Source organism: Chionomys nivalis, chromosome 11, assembly GCF_950005125.1.
Source record: "Chionomys nivalis chromosome 11, mChiNiv1.1, whole genome shotgun sequence".
In the NCBI taxonomy this organism is placed as follows: domain Eukaryota; kingdom Metazoa; phylum Chordata; class Mammalia; order Rodentia; family Cricetidae; genus Chionomys; species Chionomys nivalis.
Genome location: NC_080096.1, coordinates 22479065 through 22498480, shown reverse-complemented (window position 1 = coordinate 22498480; position 19416 = coordinate 22479065). Strand labels below are relative to the sequence as shown.

The 19416-nt window shown below is 40.0% G+C and overlaps 1 protein-coding gene across 3 annotated transcripts in view; it reads left to right on the top strand.

The window, feature by feature from the left end:
- The window catches only part of Ptp4a2 (protein tyrosine phosphatase 4A2), a 33299-nt gene extending 14266 nt beyond the window's left edge, over window positions 1–19033 (top strand). For all 3 annotated transcript variants that reach the window (XM_057784524.1, XM_057784525.1, XM_057784526.1), the window contains 5 exons: window positions 3096–3792; window positions 6206–6298; window positions 13385–13515; window positions 14609–14683; window positions 16756–19033. In XM_057784524.1, the coding sequence (XP_057640507.1) occupies window positions 3697–3792; window positions 6206–6298; window positions 13385–13515; window positions 14609–14683; window positions 16756–16864 (504 nt within the window). In that variant the 5' untranslated portion in view covers window positions 3096–3696 and the 3' untranslated portion in view covers window positions 16865–19033. The remainder of the gene's footprint in view (window positions 1–3095; window positions 3793–6205; window positions 6299–13384; window positions 13516–14608; window positions 14684–16755) is intronic.
- The last annotated feature ends 383 nt before the right edge of the window (window positions 19034–19416 follow it).

Sequence of the window (19416 nt, the reverse complement as noted above, 5' to 3'; positions counted from 1 at the left end):
TTGAACTTGCCCCCCCCCTTCTTATCCTGAGATAGTTTTACTGTATAGTCATTGTTGTTCTATAACTCACTCTGTACACCAGGCTGACTTCCAACTCAAGAGATCCTCCTGCCTCTGCCTCTTAAGTGCTGGAAATTAAAGGCGTGAACCACCACTGCACAGCTCTCTTTTCTTTTTTAAGACAGGGTCTCAACTCTGTAGCCCTGACTGGCTAGGAATTTGCTGTATAGAGCAGGCTGACATTCGTTTGCCTCTGCCTCCTGTGTGCTGGTTTAAAGATACGCACCACAAGGCTGGACCATATTTTAGGAATGTTTTAGTTTTGTGTCCATGGTAATATCACAAATAATGCCATTTATAAAATGAGAATATAAGAAAGATGTGAGAATAGAAGATGTTTGTCAGCCCAGGTTCTCTGTATTTCGCTTTCTTCACTAAGTGACTTGCACCAATATATCTTTCATATTCCTTTCTATCTGGACGTATACAGCCTTTATTTTTATTTTCTGTGCTGGGGATAGAACCTGAGGCTTTGTGCATGCTGGACAAGCCCTCTGTCACTGAAATGTACCCAGCACAAATATATTTATTGTTACAAATTTAATATATTTTTTGAGACAAAGTCTAAAAATGTAGCCCTGCTTGGCCTGGAACTTGGTGATCCTTCTGCTTCTGCTTCTCAAGTACTGGGATTTACAGACCTGTGCCACTCTGCCCAGCTTTTAAAATTATTATTACACTAAGTTTTGCAGTGCTGGGATATCAAACCCAGGGTTTTATGCCTGTTGGGCAATCATGCTACCTCTGGGCTATACTTTCAGCCTTGAAACATCAAATAAGCATTTAGTTATTGGTGATTTATAGATGAGGCAAGAAAAAGAACTTCTTAGACCATGTCCCTGTTTCCAGAGGAACCTACCATCTGACTGAGCCTGTTTGTAATGAAAATCTTAAACTGTTTCAAAGCAGCAGGCCTAAAATAAAATTAGGATTCTGCTACTGCTCTGACTTACCTTGTGTTTTAGTAATATTTGGAGAGAAGAATGCTGTGGGATCACTGACCTTCAGATAGCTTATATTTTTTTGTTTTTTAAAATGTATGTGGGTGTTTTGCTTATATGTGTAGCTGCTCCTAACATGAATGCAAGAGCCTTCAGAGGCTAGAAGAGGGTGTCAGGTTGTCTGGAACTGGAGCCACAGACAGTTGTTAGCTGCAGTGTGGATGCTGGAAACCAAACCCAGGTCCTCTGAAAAACCAAGAAGTACTCTTAACCATGGATTTCACATTCCTTTTTTCCTTTTAAATTTGTTTTTTTTTTTTAAGGCCTGGAGAGATAATGGCTCAATGCTTGTTAAGAGCATTGACTGTTTTTCCAGAGAGCCCAGATCCCCAGCACCCACTAGGTGTCTCACAACTATTTATAACTCCAGTTCTAGGCGCTCTTCTGGCCTCCATAGACATTACATGTACATGATGTAAAGATATGCAGGCAAAACACAGAAAAAATAGTAAGTCCTAAAGTTTTTTTAGGTTTTTCTAGACGGTTTTTCTGTGGAGCCTTGGCTGTCCTGGAACTAGCTATGTAAACCAGGCTAGCCTTGAACTCATAGAGATTGGTTTGCCTCTGCCTTCTGAGTGCTGGGATTAAAGGTGTGCTCCACCACACCCAGCTCCATAATTATTTTTTGAAAGATTTATTAATACTTCTAACCTTATTTGTGTATGTGTGCTGGGTATGCACATATGAATGAATGTAGGTGCCCTTGGAGACCAGAGGTTTTGGATCTCTCTGGAGCTGGAATCACAGGGTATTGGGAGCTGCCCAGTGTGATACTGAAATTTGAAGTTGGGTTCTTTTTTTTGCAGTATACTCTCTCAACCAGTGAACCATCTCTCCAGCCCTAGAAAGGGTCTTACTGTGTAGCCCTGACTGTCCTGTAATAACTCATTTTGTAGACCAGGCAGGCCTCAAACATAACAGAAATTCATCTTTCTTTACTTCCCAAGTGCTGGGATTAAAGGCATGCTTCTCCAACTTTATTTATTTTTGGGGGAAAAAATTCCCTACATTATTTTTGATACAGGGTCTCACTATATAGCTATGTAACGAAGGAGGGCCTAAAAATTCACATTCCAATCTCAACCTCCTGAGAGCTGAGATTACAGGTGCACTGTACCATGCCTGCTGATTCTGTAATCTTGAGGCAGTGATGTGAAAAATAGTAGTAAGGGTAAAGTGGGCTGGAAATAAGAGGTTGAGTTTGTACATGAGTGGTCAGCAGACAATGGTGGTAAATCACAAAAACCACAGGGCTAATAGACTTTAGATTGAGACCCAGTTAATTCAGGTGACTTGAGACAAGTCCTTTTACTTCTTTTCACATAAACAAGCTGCAGGGGTGGGGGAGTCCAGACTTGCCCTCTTCTTTTTTTCCCCATTTATTTGTTTGTTTATTCAGGCATGCCTTCTTGAACTTGCTGTGCAGCCAAGAATGATCTCCCTGTTTCTACCTTTCAGGTGCTAGATTACTGGACATATGCCACCGTACCCGGTTTTTGAGGTGCTGGTGATCATACTAGGCTTGTGGATGCTAGGCAAGCACTCTACCAGCTAAGTTATAGCTCCAGCCCTAAAATAAAATATTTGACATGCTTAATGGATTAGTATTATAATTGTTGAGGAGGGCGGTGTGTACAATTTAATAAGATCAGATCTTTGAAGTAGGATTTTGTTAAATGTCCTCAGCCTATTTATAGATAGATACCATATTTTAAATAAAGAATACATGTGAAAAAAGGTATATCAAAAGCAGGAAAATACAGTATTTTTGTGATCTGAACAGCTAAAAGTTGTTCAATGAAAGTTTTCAAGTAATTTAGAAATAAATTATTCCCCCATTATCTGTATTGAATCAGTTTTGAAAAAAGACGTAAGACTGGTGTTTAAGACTGTGTGTGCACCCTTCTAATCTTTACAGGTGGCGGTCATTGGTCTTCTTTGACCTATCTCGGGCTATTAGAGAATGCATTCTTATTTAAGACTTCATGTTTACTTTAAGTCTCACTTCCTTTTCCGTATGCTTCTCTTCTCCAGGTTTTTCGTTGGAATATACGTTGCACATTTATGGCGATTCTGAGTGTGAGGGCAGACTTCTGCCAGGCTCAGCACAGCATTTTCGCTGACAAGTGAGCTTGGGGGATATATGTGCCATAATTAACATTGCCTTGAAGACTCTGGACACCGAGACTGGCCTCAGAAGTAGTAGGCTTTTTTTCTTTTTAATTGCAAGCATATTTCTTTTAATGACTCCAGTAAAATTAAGCATCAAGTAAACAAAAGTGGAAAAGAACCTACACTTTTAACTTGTCTCACTAGTGCCTAAATGTAGTTTAAAGGCTGCTTAAATTTTGTATGTAGTTGGATTTTTTGGAGGCTGAAGGTATCCATCTGCAGACATTGAGGCCCAAGTTGAATTTGGATTGAAGTGGATTCTGAATACTTCTGCCTGTGTTGAAGAGAGAAACTTTATAAGGAGTAAACAAGTTGAATAGAGAAAATAGTGATCAATAATAGGCATTTTAGTGGTCTTTTTAATGTTTTCTGCTGAGGAACATTTCAAGATTTATTGAAGCCCCCCAACCCCATTTTCCCTGTTACACTCACACACGCACGCTCACACTTTTTATTTGCCATAATGAACCGTCCAGCCCCTGTGGAGATCTCTTACGAGAACATGCGTTTTCTGATAACTCACAACCCCACCAACGCTACTCTCAACAAGTTCACAGAGGTAAGATTGTAGTGTAGTCTACTTTTGGGATTGATTTATAATTAAAATCCTATTAAAATTAACATAAAATTGTGTGATCTAACTAGAAATGGTTTATCCTATCATAGTTTATATTGGGTTGAATTGTTACTATAGAGTTTTTTGAAAGAATACTTAAGAAATTTAGGGATACTATGATTAGTACTTTAAATCTTGTGTTCTTTATCCATTTATTGGCAGTACTTTCTGTCATTTTCAGTAATAAAATACATTTGTTGAGCACAATATATACTCAACATTGTAGTAAGCACTGAGCGCTGTTTCTGTCTAGGTACAAAAATTTGATATGACACGGGCACTCTTGTTCCCTTCCTCTTACAGAGAGTACCACTCATTTTCAAAGCCATTTATTTAGTTTGTCCAGTGGCTCGTTGTATTTGGTAGAACTGACACTGAAGTCTGTCATACTGACACTCAGGTTAAGGGGTGGATGAGATGGGTAAAGGAGCCAGCTGTCAGGTAGGACAACCTGAGTTTTATCCTCGGGACTATGACAACCCCTTCCCCCAAGTTGTTCTCTGACCTCCACACACATGCTACAACAAACATGCATGTGTCCCATGTACATTAAATTAAAATGTAATAATTAAAGAAATAAACTTATGTTATACTTCAAATCTCAGTGAAAAGATACTACTTAGTAACAGTAATTAGCACAATATAGGAACCCAGAAACTTGGGGAAGGAAGTGGTCATGGGTAGTAGAACAGATTCTTATTCCCCTCCCCCCACCTTTTATAATGAAGAAACTCTACTCTTTAGCAAATATTGGAATGTAAAATTTTTAATCTTTTATAGATTGTGTCGTCAAATGCGAATTCTGTTGATGTGTAGGTAGAGCAGCCGGAACTCTCATTTTATTGAGGGAAAAGCTGATGTCAGTTTGTTTTTTTTGTTTTGTTTTTTTTTTTGGAGACAGGATTTCTCTGTAATAGCCCTGGCTGTCCTGAAACTCACTCTGTAGACCAGGCTGGCCACAAACTCACAGAGATCCACTTGCCTCTGCCTCCGAAGTACTGGGGTTAAAGTTATGTGCCATCACTGCCCAGCTGAATTTAATTTTTAAAATTCCTAGCTGGGAGCTGGTGAGATGGTTCAGTGTGTAAAGGTACTTAACCACCAAACCTAATGGCCATCAACCCATACGGAAGGAGAGAACTGAAATTTGAAAATTGTCTTAGAATCTCTATGTGTGCATTGCGGTATGTTCATAAGCATAGGCACAAAAATGAATAAATGTAAATAAATTTTTTTAAAGACAGGGTCTCACTATATGGCCCTGTCTGTCCTTGAACTCTAGAGATCTGCCTGACATTGCCTCTGGAGAGCCATTCCTGGCTGTATTTTCTGTTTAAAAGAGCAAGGTATTTGTCTATAATTTTAAATCACTTTTTCTTCCTAATTTCAAAATTAAACTTTTGTGCTTTAGAAAATCAATAATTGCTTATTACACAAATACCAAAACATACAGAAAAGCAAAATAAGAGCCAGGCTTGGTGTTGAATACCCTTAATCCAGCAATCAGAAGACAGAGGCAGGCCCGTATCTTGAGTTTGAGGCCAGACTGGTCTACAAAGGCAACTAGGGTTATTACACAGAAAAACCTTGTCTTGAAAAGCAGTCAAGAACAAAATCCAGGTAAACAAAAGCAAAATAATATAAACCAAAAACCAAATTGACTAGGCGTGGCAGAGCAAACCTTTAATCCCAGCACTGGGAGGCAGAGGTAGGCAGATCTTTGAGTTCAAGGTTAGTCTGGTCTGCAGAGTAAGTTTCAGGACAGCTAGGACGGTTACACAGAGAAACCCTGTCTCAAAAAAATAAAAACAAAACAACATAAAATAATGAATTGTTAAGTAACTTGGCTTCTAGATTTTTCCCCCCTACATGTTATGTATGCTTATAAGTACACATATGTAAGATCATAACACATATTTAAAACTTTCCCCAATCTCTTCAGTATTACTTTTATAGCTGTCATAATATTTGTATGGGTGTACCATCCCTCAGCCATTTCCTTTCTTGGGGAACATTAATAAACATTTCTAGTGTTTAGCATTCTTGTACTTATGATGAAGATGCTGTGTAAGCTGTTCTGTCTTAATTACCTCTTTACAGTGAAATCCCAAGAATAGAATTTCTAGGTCAGTGTGTGTATGAACTGTAAAGTTTTTGTGCTGTGCTACTACTGCCCTTTTAGAAAGATGAATCTTCCGACAAGGAGTGTGTCTGTTACGTGTTGCTGCAGTGAGAGCAGTTTTTAACTTTGCCTAAGAATGACACTGCATAGTTTCTGTTTATAATAGTACATTTCTAAAAAATCAGGTTTCAGAGCTCCCAAAAAGTTCCCTGATGCCTTTTTTTTTTTCTAAAGGAACTTAAGAAGTACGGAGTGACAACTTTGGTTCGAGTTTGTGATGCTACATATGACAAAGCTCCAGTTGAAAAAGAAGGAATCCACGTTCTAGTGAGTATATAACATGTAATGATTGTTGTGTCCCTTATACCTGTTTAAGGTATTGGCAGAACAAAGAACAAAGTTAAATTAAGGAAAGGAAAAAAATTAGGACCAGGGAATTGAGGGGGGTGTATCTGACCTGTTTAAGGTGGATCCTTTAATTTGGCTCTCTGGAACTCACAAGAATTCTTTGGATTTGTGAAAACAGAAGTTTTAGACACATACATTGTATAATGACTGTGACATACTTTTGTACAATGAAAAAAGTATTTTTAAGACTATGGAAGGCAGCATGAGAGAGAAATTTGATCTGAAATTTGTTTGGTGAGGTTGGTTTTTTTTTTTTTAAACTGGCAAAACCTCTCAGCTATCAAACTGTATCAGAGATCTTTGAGAAGGATGAGATTTTACTTTAGTTACTGATTAAAAAATGACAGAGAACTTGATTGGCACCCAGAGCTACTCTTTAGGGTTCTCCATAGTCGCTGAAGGTTGCATTTGCCTTTTGCTGTTTAGCGCAGGGCCTGCCAGGCTCCAGAAGATCCTGTGGTCTAAGAAATCTGTAGGAAGACAAGCCTACCTTGACCTGAGCAGCTAGGCTGTCGATTCCAGCGATTCTGTCCATGTCTGGAGATCTTTAGTTTAGTTGAAAGGCAGTTTTGCCCAATGGCAATGGTCAGCACTTGGCAGTCGAAGCCAACTGCGGATGAACGTGTGTGTGCCCATTTGTCTTCTGTCTTCTTTGGAGGAAGTAGTGTGCTGCTACTAGGAGACAACCTGTCTCTTTATTATGAAAAGTTTTTTAGTAATTAAATATTTAAATATCACATTCCCCAGATCTCTTAGCAGTTGAGGGCTGTATATTAGGTATAACTACCATATAGAATCCGCTTGAAGAGCTGGGTCTGAGCTTGACTGTACTGGCTCTTAACAGGTAAGATTACACTCGTAAAAAGGCAGAAAGAAGAAACTCCTTGCAATAGAAGGTTAATGGCAGAACTGACAATAGTAGAGAACAGCTTAATATATTTTAAATGAGGGTTGTATTAAATATAAAGTATTCTTGTAAGAGACTTAAAAGTACATACCAGTTTAAAACATGAGACTTATTGTTTTTGTAGTCTGAAATGAGGTGTAATGAACAATTATAACATTAAGCATAGGTGTTTTTAAGTTACATGTATTATTACATACAGAGAGTGAACAGGAATTGGGCAAAGTGGATGCTCTTGCTGGTCACGGCACCAAAATGTAATGGAAAAATTAAAAATGCTGCAGGATCCCCGGCGGCAGTAGGCAGCAGAAATGCTGTAGGTCCCCAAACGGTGGTAGTGGGCCATATCTGGGCCATATGGCATAAGCAGCTAGGCAGGGGGCCCTGGGAGGAGCCAGCCCCTGTAGAGACGGCTGCCTGTCCCCAAGCAGTAGCTGGCCCCAGGCAGAGAGACATGTGGAGGGCGGGCAAGAGACAGAGACATGGATAGGCACTACATGCAGAGTGAGGTTGAATTCAGGGGGTTATGGAGGGGAAGGAAAGGGGAGATGGGGAGGGATGGAGGGAGGGAGGAAGGGAAGAGGGAGGGGGGGATAAGTGGGGAGAGAGGCAGGAACTCAGGCCAAAAGCTGAAGATCAGCCTGCCTCAGTCGATGGGGGATGGAGTGGGTGTGGCTTGTCTCTTAAAGAGACACAACAATCATTACATTATGTCTTTCTTTGTTCCTACAAATATATACTGACATTCTCAAAAACACTGATATTTATGAACCTTGTTACTCAGGTGCCAAGTTAATAGGCAGTTTTGATAGCAGTCTTTTTGAGTTTCTTTGGATTAATACATGAGCAGCATTATTTATAGTGTCTTTGGAGTCTACAACTGCAATGTATTTTTAACAAATGTAAAGCAAAATTGAGTATACATTTATTTCTAAAACATGGAAATTGGGGACTGGGGAATATGTCAGAGGATGAAGTACTTTTGTCAAAGCATGTGAACCTGAGATTGACTCTCAGACTCTAAACTAAAAGACCATGTCTCAGAAATTTTAGGAAAAAAAAGAGGGTGGGAATGGCAGCTCCTGTCTATTTAATTCCAGCATTTAGGAGGCAGAAGCAGGAGGCTCTCTCTGATTTCAAAATCATCTTGATCCACATAGTTTCAGGCCAGCCAAAGCTACCACAGTGAGACCCTGTCTCAAGACTCCCCACGTGCCCACCCACACAATGAAAACTGTCATTCTTGTATTTTGAAGATTAATGCAGTATTTAGCTTTTGTTTCTAGGCTACTGATTTGAATATAACAAAGTAATTTCCATCAGAAATACTTCATATGGTAATATCCTCTTCCATTTTGTAAGTACTAGATTAGTGACTTAATATTTTGTGGATAATTGGTAGAGAACAAAAAGACAGGCAAAAATCATCTAAAGATTGGGAGAAGGCAGCTTAGTATAGAATAACGCTTCAGTAGGTTTCTTTAGGAGCTCTGGTAGGGTTAGAGTTAGTTCAATTTGAATACAAAGCAAGTTTGCCAACTGCTATTTCTTTACAGACAATAAGAGACTCGATTAGTTTTTTTAAAAAAGTAAAAAAAAGCTCTGCCATTTCCCCTGAATAATTGACTCACAAGAGTTAACTCTTAGGCATGAAATGACTTTACAGTCTTCAGTGCTGTGAGGTCTTATGTGCCTTTGTGAGAGCAGTGTAGGAGGAAGAGAGCCTAGGCTTTGTAAGTAACTGGGAAAAAAAGCAATAAGGAGAGCTAGATAGTTCTGTGTGATCCCAGGGACCGCCCTGGGAAGTGGCTTGGAAGGCAGTTGATACAGATAGGTAGTCAGTCATTTTGTGTCTGTGATCCATTCTTTTCTGACTTTTGCTTTAGTAAAAACATTAAAACTACTGCTACATTGTGTTTTAAAAAAATTGTTTCACTGCAGGGCTGGAGAAATGATTCGGTGGTTAAGGTTACTGACTGCTGCCAGGCCGTGGTGGCGCACACCTTTAATCCCAGCACTCGGGAGGCAGAGGCAGGCGGATCTCTGGGAGTTCGAGGCCAGCCGGGTCTACAAAGGGAGTTCCAGGACAGGCTCCAAAGCTACAGAGAAACCCTGTCTCGAAAAACCAAAAAAAAAAAAAAAAAAAAAAAAAAAAAGTTACTGACTGCTTTTCCAGAGGATCTGGGGTCAATTTCCAGCAGCCACATGATGATGGCTCATAACTGTTTGTTAACTCCTTTTGCAGGGGTTCTGACACCCTCACACAGACCGTACACGCAGGCAAACACCAATGCACATAAAGTACAAATAAATAATTTTAAAACAATTTGAATGGTATTGAAACAATTGGCTTGTATTTCTATTCTAAAAGACTCCAGTCCCTGGGCTGGAACTACTGTCAGTAAGAATACATGTGTACAGTGCAGCCCTGTGGTTTTATCTTTTGAGGCAGCCTCATGTTGTAGGTAGGCCTCAGACTCACTATGTAGTTGATTCTCCTTCTTTTACCTCCCAGTGCTTGGGTTTACGGGTATGTGCTGGTGCATTTGATTTATGTACTTTTGGGGCATGAACCCAGTACTTCATAGATGCTAGGCAAGCACTCTGCCAACTGAGCTATGTCCCCAGCCTAGTTCTGTTTATTGTTATTGTTTTTTTTATTTTAATTGTGTGCATATTGTTTGTTCATGTTCTGATCTGCTGAAGCTACAAGTGATTGTGAGCCATCTGATAAGGGTTCTGATATTGAACCTGGGTCCTTGGAAGAAGAGTAAGTGCTCTTAAACACTGAGCCATCTCGCTACCTTGTTTTAAACTTATATGAATAAGATTTTCTTTCATTATTGTGTTCATGTGTAGAACCATCTAGCTCTCCCTCCCCCAGCCCTGTGTATTTTAAGGAAAGATTTTAGAATCTTAAACTGTGGTGCATCTCTGACCCAGCACTTGGGAAGCTAAGCAGGAAAATGACAAGTTCAGGACTAGATTGGTTACAATGAAGGAAGGTCAAGGCCAACCAGAGCTTCATAATAAAACCCTGTTTCCAAAAACAGAAGATTCAGATTCTGAAGTTAAGCTGAATGCGAGTTAATTTTTCCCTCTTCTGTGTTCTTTAGTGGGTACATGAGAAATCACCTTGTTTTGATAATGAGCAGCATGAGAAGACTTTGGATTGACCATATTCTTTGCATCAGTAATGTTGGCAAACACCTTTATAAAACAGAATGAACTACCAACCCTAAATTAGTTTGTAGAAGATAATGTTAGGTCTGGGATTTATTCCAGTTCTTTAAGTTTGGCTTTCTGTTTTGTTTTAAATAGCTTTGCCCAGATAAAATTAAAGGTCTAACTTAAACTTGAAGAAAATAGGAAAGTTACCTTTTCCTACACAGGTTTATTTATATTTTCCCAGGAAAAAGGTTTTGGAAAGAGTCCTCTAGAAGGGTAGTCTATTAAGCACAATTCCTTAAGTGCTCTTGCCAGGTACATTGAGATAAGCTAGCTAGTGGTGATGTCAATATCGTTAGTGTATAGATTCTGATGTCTCTAAATTATAATAATGCTTTTTAAAAAAGGACTGTTGTTAAGTCAGTCTGTTAATCTCAGCACTTGGGAAGCAGAGGCAGGCGGATATCTGAGTTTGAGGCCAGGCTGGCCTCCAAGAGCTAGTTCCAGGACAGTCTCCAAAGCTACAGCAAAACCCTGTTCAAGAAAAAAAAAACAAAAAATGACTGCTGTTGTGTTGGCTATGCCTGGAATCCCAGCACTTGGGAAACTGAGGCAGGAGGTGGGGGAAACCAATTTGAATTACATTTAACAAGTAAAAGAGCGCTGGGCGGTGGTGGCGCATGCCTTTAATCCCAGCACTCGGGAGGCAGAGGCAGGTGGATCTCTGTGAGTTCGAGACCAGCCTGGTCTACAAGAGCTAGTTCCAGGACAGGCACCAAAAACTTCAGAGAAACCCTGTCTTGAAAAATCAAAAAAAAAAAAAAAGTAAAAGAGCTAAGTATGGTGGTATACTTGGGAGGAAGAGGCAGGTGAATATATGTGAAATCGAAACCAACCTGGGTCTACATAAGTTCCAGACCAGCCAAGGCTGTATACTGAGATGACCATGTCTAAAAATGTAAAAACCCAAACAAAAAACCACAGAAAGAAACTGCTTTTCAGTAAGGGCAGCATGTTCTGCGCATTGTTCCTTATCCAGGTGTGCTGTAAAGGAAGTGTTGGAGGAAGTCAGCTCTCCGCTAGGGTGCTTGTTTACAGTTGAAGTGTAGTGGCAACTGTTAGTAATACTGTGGTGGCCCTTTATATAGGACATCAGTGACAATTCAAACATGATTTGCTGTTGTGACTAGTGAACTACTCACAATGTTCCAATAGTGCCAGTAATGATTGCTGGATCGGTTTAGTGCTTGTTGATTTTCTAGGGTTCTTAGTTTCAGTACAGTAGTCTCAAGAGCTTTAAAACAATTCCCCATTTCGTTTTTGTCCTTTAGGAGGGAGGAAAGAGTGCATAAAATGTGATGAATCCTGTCCATTTCTATTGGAGTTATTAGGAACTCGTTTGGTTTTTTGAGGCAGGGTTTCTCTGTGTAGCTTTTGAGCCTGTTTTCCTGTTTGGAACCAGTTCCATAGACCAGGCTAGCCTCAGACTCACCGAGATCTGCCTATCAAGTGCTGGGATTAAAGGTGTGCGCCACCACCACCTGGCTAGGAGCTCTTGCCTAGTATCAAGGAAGATTTGACAAGCAGGTGTGCTGTTAGGGAAGTGCACGGACTGCAGGACAGTTCAGATCGATGCTGGACAGAGGAGCTGGATGTGCTTGTGTTGGCACACACCTTTAGTCCCAGCAGTGGGGGACAAAGGGCTCTGAGAAGTTCAAGGCCTGGCAGGGCTATCTAGAGACCCTGTCTCTTCACTAAAAAAAGTGGGGGAGGGTATTTCAGCACATGTCTGTAATCCTACAATTTGGGAGGTGGAAAGATTCTCAAGTTCAAGACCAGCTTAGACTACATGGGACCATAAAGAGAATGTTTAAGAAAACAGTCTCAGGAGCCTATCATTGACATTGTCCTTACTAACTGACATATGTATAATTTGGGTAGTTTAATCTCTCCCCATCTAAAACTAATTTTATTCACACAGATATAGTAGTATCTCAGAAAGAAATGACAGAGGTGATTTCAGGAAACCTTTTTCTAAGGAAAGATATTTTAGCCAAGGGGAATAATTCTCAGAAGCACTTGTGAATAAACCAGTGGGATTCCATCTGGCACACATGACCAGGTGTACCTACATCACGTTAGCAGTGTTTGGTCTCAGCTTTAGTAGTTTTTTTTCTATCATGTCTACCTGCTACTCTGACCATACAACATCTGAATTTGTGACAGAGATTTTGGTTAAGACAGTGCTTGGCGGGGATGGGGGTGTGGGGAGGTTGGAGAGATGACTCAGAAGTTAAAATCATTGACTCCTCTTCAATTCCCAGCAACCACATGGTGGCTCACCGCCATCCATAATGAGATCTGGAGCCCTCTTCTGTTGTGCAGACAGACATGTAGACAGAATACTGTATATATAATAAATAAAATAAATCTTTAAAAAAAGAAAGATAGTGCTCAGTGTTGTGGTAAGAATGCTTGCTTAGTATCAGTAAGCTCCTAGGTTCAGTTTGCAGTATATTATGTGTATATTTGTCTGTCTTTAGGTGTGTATGACATTGATTATATTTCCTTTGAGGAGACTTACTTGGCAGATTCAAATTTTGGTCTTGGATAGTTTTTAAGCAGTGATCAAAATTGTGTTAGGAATAGGTGTACAGAGCTGGGTGGTGGTGGCACATTCCAGCACTTGGGAGGCAGAGGCAGGCAGATATCTCTCTATGAGTTCGAGGCCATCCTGAGCTACAAAGCAAGTTCCAAGACAGCTAAGGCCACACAAAGAAACCCTGTCTCAGAAACAAATAAACAAAAGGTTTAAGTGATAAAGTTAATTCAGTTAAGCCTGCCTGCCTGCCTGCCTGCCCTGACTACTAATTTCAGTTCATCTGTATTAGGGTGTTAGTCTTAATTTAATATACGAAGTCATTTCTTTTCAGGATTGGCCATTTGATGATGGAGCTCCACCCCCTAATCAAATAGTAGATGATTGGCTAAATCTGTTAAAAACCAAATTTCGTGAAGAGCCAGGTTGCTGTGTTGCAGTGCATTGTGTGGCAGGATTGGGAAGGTAAAAACTCTTTTTTTTTCTGAAGTCGTTGTATCTAAGTAAACCAATTGAAAATTTCACCTTGGTAGAATTTGCATTTAGTAACTAAATGATGCTAAATTACTGGAAAGAAAATGAGCAAATGCCAGTGTAATAAGTTCTCTTAAGAGCCAGTTGTGTTGGATCTGGATCTGATTCTAATGTTATATTGCCTGTAATGAGGATCACTACCCCATTTCAAAAAATAGACATGTTTAGGTTATTAAGTGGGCAACAAATTAAAATTAAAATAATTTTAGAGGTTAAACTATATGTACATAGTTGAGTTTGGATTGAGATGAAAGGGAATTTGACAGGTTACTTTAAACTCTTGAACAGTGATGTATGGACAATGAGAATTGACTGATTTTAGAACCTTTTTTTTTCTTTCTTTCTTTCTTTTTTTTTTTTTTGGCTAAGTATTGTTTGAGATAGTGTTTCAACACTTTGATCAACAGAAGCTTAAATGCCAATTTATGGTGTGCCCTGTGACTCAGAATATTACCGTGTGATGCCATTGCCTCAAGGTGATGGTTGGTGACTTGGGCCATTAGCGCTGCTTACTGCTTGTCTCAAGTATTCAGAGATGGTGTCCTATTAATGGGCTTTCCAAGACACTTTTCTTTGGGTGGGGGTGGGGTATAGGGAAGCTGAGTATAGTGGTGTTGGGAGGGAAAGACAAGTAAGTATAAGTGAATGTGAGGCCAGCCTGGTCTACATCGTGAGACCTTGTCTCAGAATAAAAGAAAACATTAGATTACTGAGTTAAAGAGGAAAATCTTTAGTTATTTTTTTTTTCTTTATCTTCTCTCTCTCCCCCTCCTATTTTTAAACGTTTTTGGAGATAAGGTCTATTTTATAATCCTGTCTGTCCAGAGCTCACTCTGTAGACCAGGCTATCCTTGAACTCACAGAGATCTTCCAAATGCTGGGATTATTTAAAGCATGTGCCACCACACCTAGCACAAAGCTCAAATTGGTAATGTATAAGCATTCAGTTCAAAAAACAAAAACAAAAATCCCTTTACATTCTAAAGACTTGTGGATACTTATGATGATGACCTCCTCTCTGCAGGGCTCCTGTGCTAGTGGCACTTGCATTGATTGAATGTGGAATGAAGTATGAAGATGCTGTTCAGTTTATAAGACAGTGAGTATGAAGTTGTATGTTCAGAAATCCCAAGTGGGAGCTATGCATGAGGAAGAGGTTATAGAAAACAGTCATTTGGAATATGTAAGAAGTGGCTGGTTTGGGCTTAAAATACTATTTTGAAAATAGAGGAAAAGATAAAGGCAAGTGACAAAGACTACCAGGAGTTTATAAGATTGTTCTTCTAATTTAGATGTCAAATTTGGGCATAATAATATATGGTTGGATGTCTAGGAATCTTGACAGTGAGTAGATTGGTCAGTGTATTCCATAATAGCACCCAGTGCAATTTCATATGACCAGCAGGCAAAAGGAGTACATGGAAAAACAGATTAGTCACTTGGTACTTTTTAAAAAAAACTTTATCTTTTTAATTTTATGTGCATTGGTGTGACGAAGTTTCTGTTCCACTTGGTCCTGCAGCCATTCAGTCCCAAAGAAACACACAGAGACTTTTAACAACAATAAACTGTTTGGCCTATTAGCTTAGGCTTATTATTAACTAGCTCTTACAACTTAAATTAACCCATAATTCTTGTCTTTTATTGGTGAGGCATTCTCATCTTGCTTCCTCTGTGTCTAGCTGGTGACTGCAGACTGAGCCTTTCCTCTTCCCAGAATTCTCCTAATCTGGTTGCCCTGCCTATACTTCTTGTCTGGCTAGTGACCAGTCAGTGTTTTTTTTAAACCAGTGTGAATGACAGATCTTCACAACACATTGGTGTTTTGCCTGCATGTGTGTGTGAAGATGTCAGATACCCTGGAACTGGAGTTTGAGCTGCCTATATGGGTCTTGGGAATTGAAACCACGTCCTCTGGAAGAGCTCTTAAGAGTGAGCCATCTCTCCAGCTCCCACTTGTACTTTTTTGTTTGTTTGTTTTGTTTTTGGAGATAGGGGTTTCTCTGTAGCTTTGCAGCCTGTCCTAGAACTAGCTCTTGTAGACCAGGCTGTCCTCGAACTCACAGAGATCCGCCTGCCTCTGCCTCCAGAGTGCTGGGATTAAAGGCGTGTACCACCACCACCCAGCCACTTAGTACTTTTTAACGACCTGTTGTCATACAAAATTAAAATGCTAGTAACCTGGCATTCCTGACATTGGTCTGAAATAGATCATGCTGTTCCTTTCTTTAACAAAGGAAACAGAAGACTGACAGGAAACCTGAAATGTACTGTCTGCCACCTCAGTCTGTCTTGAACCTGAGGCTTTGTCTTAGTATAATCTAGTTTTAGTTTAAAAGTGCACTAAATACTTGTTTCTCATTCTGATCTGAAGAATCTGTTCATCTGGGCTGGCGAGATGGCTCAGTGGTTAAGAGCTCTGCCTGCTCTTCCATAGGTCCTGAGTTCAATTCCCAGCAACTACATGGTGGCTCACAACCATCTGTAATGAGATCTGGTGCCCCCTTCTGGTGTGCAGGTGTACATGAAAGGAATGTTGTATACATAATAAATAAATAAATCTTTTTTAAAAAAGATATATTTTTTAAAAAGAATCTGTTCATCTAATTGTATAAACCAATAAGTCTTGTTGATCTTTGTTTAAATAAACTACTGTTACAGGTAAAGAATGACATCCTACTCAGCCAGGCGGTGGTAATACATGCCTTTAATCTAACCAAACTTAGTGGTAGAGGCAGGTGGGTCTCCGAATTGAGGCCAGCCTGGTCTACATAGTGAGTTCCAGGACAGACAGGGCTACACAGAGAAGCCCTGTCAAGGGGGGGAGGTGGGAAATGGGGAGGGAGAGAGGTAGGTAGTGGCAGATACCTTTAATCCCAATACTTAGGAGGCAGAGGCAGACTGATCTTCATGAATTTGAGACAGCCTGGTTATAAAGCAAGTTCCAGGACAACCAGGGCTACACAGGGAAACCTTATCTCACGCACATAACCCCCCCCCCAAAAAAAAATCCCTTCATGTTCTAACTTTTTAAAATGATGTGGTATGGGGAATGTGCAGGTTTTCATCTGGGGAGAGCTAGCTAGAAGGCATTATACTATAAATAGTACATTTCAGTAAGCCATGCAGCTCTGGCTACATGATAATAGTGTATTGTTCTTGTATTTTCAGAAAAAGAAGGGGAGCATTCAATTCCAAACAGCTGCTTTACTTGGAGAAATATCGACCTAAGATGCGATTACGCTTCAGAGATACCAATGGGCATTGCTGTGTTCAGTAGAAGTAGAGGAAGGCTTACTGGATCGTGGCATTAGAGGGAACTCTTGGTACCTGGAAATGTGAATCTGGAATCTTACCTGTGTCATCAAAGTAGTGATGGATTCAGTACTCCTCAACTCCTAATGATTGAGAAGAAAGCAAACGATAAATCCCTCTATAACACGAATAAAATGTTTAAGAAAAGAAAAAAGAAAGGAAAAGGGATTAATTTAGTGAAAGATGATTTTGCTCCTAGTTTTGGAGTTTTGATTTCTGCCAGGATTGAATTATTTCAGAATCTCCTGTGTTTTTTAAACTTTTTTCAAAATAGATGTCTGAGGAAAACCAGCAGAATATTAACCAGTGTGGAGCCAGTTGTTGGGGAGCACACACTTCCATTATGCTTGGCACATAGGTCTCCTTGTGGGATTTGGGGAGGTGGATTTTCCCCATCTTCTCTCTTCCTTCCTGCCCCCTACCCCTTCTTCCACCTCCTGATACATGTAGATGGAATAGAAGAAGCCTTGTTGCTGTAGATGTGTGTCTGGCAGCCTTAAGCCCACCTGGGCACTTTTAGGAAAACTAAAAAAACTAAAAAAAACAACCCCCCCCCAAAGAAAAAGCAGTACAAATATTTTATACCATCTAAGAGGTTTTTGGTGGGGTGGTCATCTTAGTTCTTTTTCTCACGACCCTGACCTGACATTAGGTATGAAAGCTAGCCAGGAGCCTTTTTTGGTAAATGGTGTAGAAATGACATCTTAAAGAGGAGTCTGTCTCCTGGAGCTTAGCTGAGAGTAGAGTCCTTTTTCCCAACAGTGGAAGGAGTGGGCATCCCAGAAACTTTATTGAAGAGTCAACTCCAGATCATCGATAGCATGTCCAGGAGAGTTAGGATGCTTCTAACCGTAGAGCCGTGGGCTGTGGATTTGCTCTCCTTCAGTGTCATGGGAAAGCAATAGTAAAACTTCAGAGCTGATTTCAGAAAAGAGGATCTACAGAACTTTATTTTGGTCTTGAGGAATGTCTGGTGGTGGTTTTCCAAATTATTCTCTGTAGGTATAGTTAGTGTAACCACCTATTACCTTGTTACTGCTAGATTCTTCTGAGATTAAAGGGAAAAAAATCACTGTCAAAGCCAGTAATGCCTAGAGAGTTGTGTGTCCACAGGCTGTAGCAGGCAGTGGGACTGCACTATGGCATCAGGGGGTAGCGTTTTTTGTATTCTCTGTTAAGTGGGCTGACACAGAAAAGCTGCTTTTCCCTGTTTGCAGAAGACAATTGGCCAGGCTGCAGTGACAACGCAAGTGGAGGGGCATCTCCAGGGACTCTGGACCTCTTCCCCTAAACGTTCCTTACTTGACAGTGCCCTGCTGCCCGAGCCCTGAGTGTAGGCCTAGCATCATCTTGTCCCAGTGGGAATTTATTATGTAGAGCCATAAACTTCCCGTTTTGTTAGTATCGGTTAGGCCAGTAGGATGGACGGCATCTCATTTGGTCCCTCAGATGCTGGCAGCTTTGTGCGCTGCCTCTTTACTGTTGCTGGAATTGTTCTGCTTTTAACTCAATTTAGATCTGTGGAATCCTTCCTGCCTTCCAGAAAATGAAAAATAATGCTTTTTTTTGACATTGTTTCTAGAATTTTAAGTAGAAAATGATGATACAATCCAAAATTTTCTTATTTCAGAACATGACAATATAGATTGCTTTAACATAGACTCAAGATCAGAATATGTTGCCCTCTAAGTTTAGATTGACTGTTGACTCCAGGGGTTTTGATCAAAACCAGCAAAGCCTTTTCCACTAGACATGCTCAGAACTTTGCTGTGTACATTTGTGCACGAGCATGTGTGCTCCTATGAGGGTGTGTGCATGTAGGTGTCCATCAGTATCAGTTCCTGCCTGGGACAGAATTACATTCATGGTTTTGTGTGAGGAGAAGGGTGTATAAAACATCATAAAACAACCCTCATTTTGCTTTAAATACGACTAATGTTAATTGTTCTCAGAACTGGACTTTTTTTTTCCTCAAAATTAAAACTTTTTTATTTTTCTTTTGGATTTAATGAAGTATTGCTAGCGAAAGCCAGTTTGGCATGGTGAGAAATGTCAGACTTTTGAAAGGTGTGCAGCCTGATTTAAAACCAAACCCTGAACCCTTTTAAAGAACAATAAAACATATTTTACATGCTCTTTGTGCATTTTTTTCCCCACCTCCAAATTGACTTTGTTTGCTCTCCTGTCTCTGGTATTCCCAAGGCCCGAGTTGTGTCCTGATCATGTGCTTCCAGAGGTGAAGTAAGGTGTTCGGTAGGATGCTCCTGACTGCAGTTCGGCTACAACTAGTACAGTTCTGGTTCAACTCTTGGGTGCAACATAGTAATTCCAGCATCTCAGTTTAAAGAATTTGTTTACATCATAGGTTTGGATAAGGCATTATAATTTTTCTTTAAACTCTTAAAAGTGGAGAATTAGCTGCTTTATGTATCATAGAATTTCTCTTTAATCACTGGTAAACTAGGTAAGTGCCAAGGTACAAAGAAAAGATGAATGCTACTTTAGAGGACCTCAGTT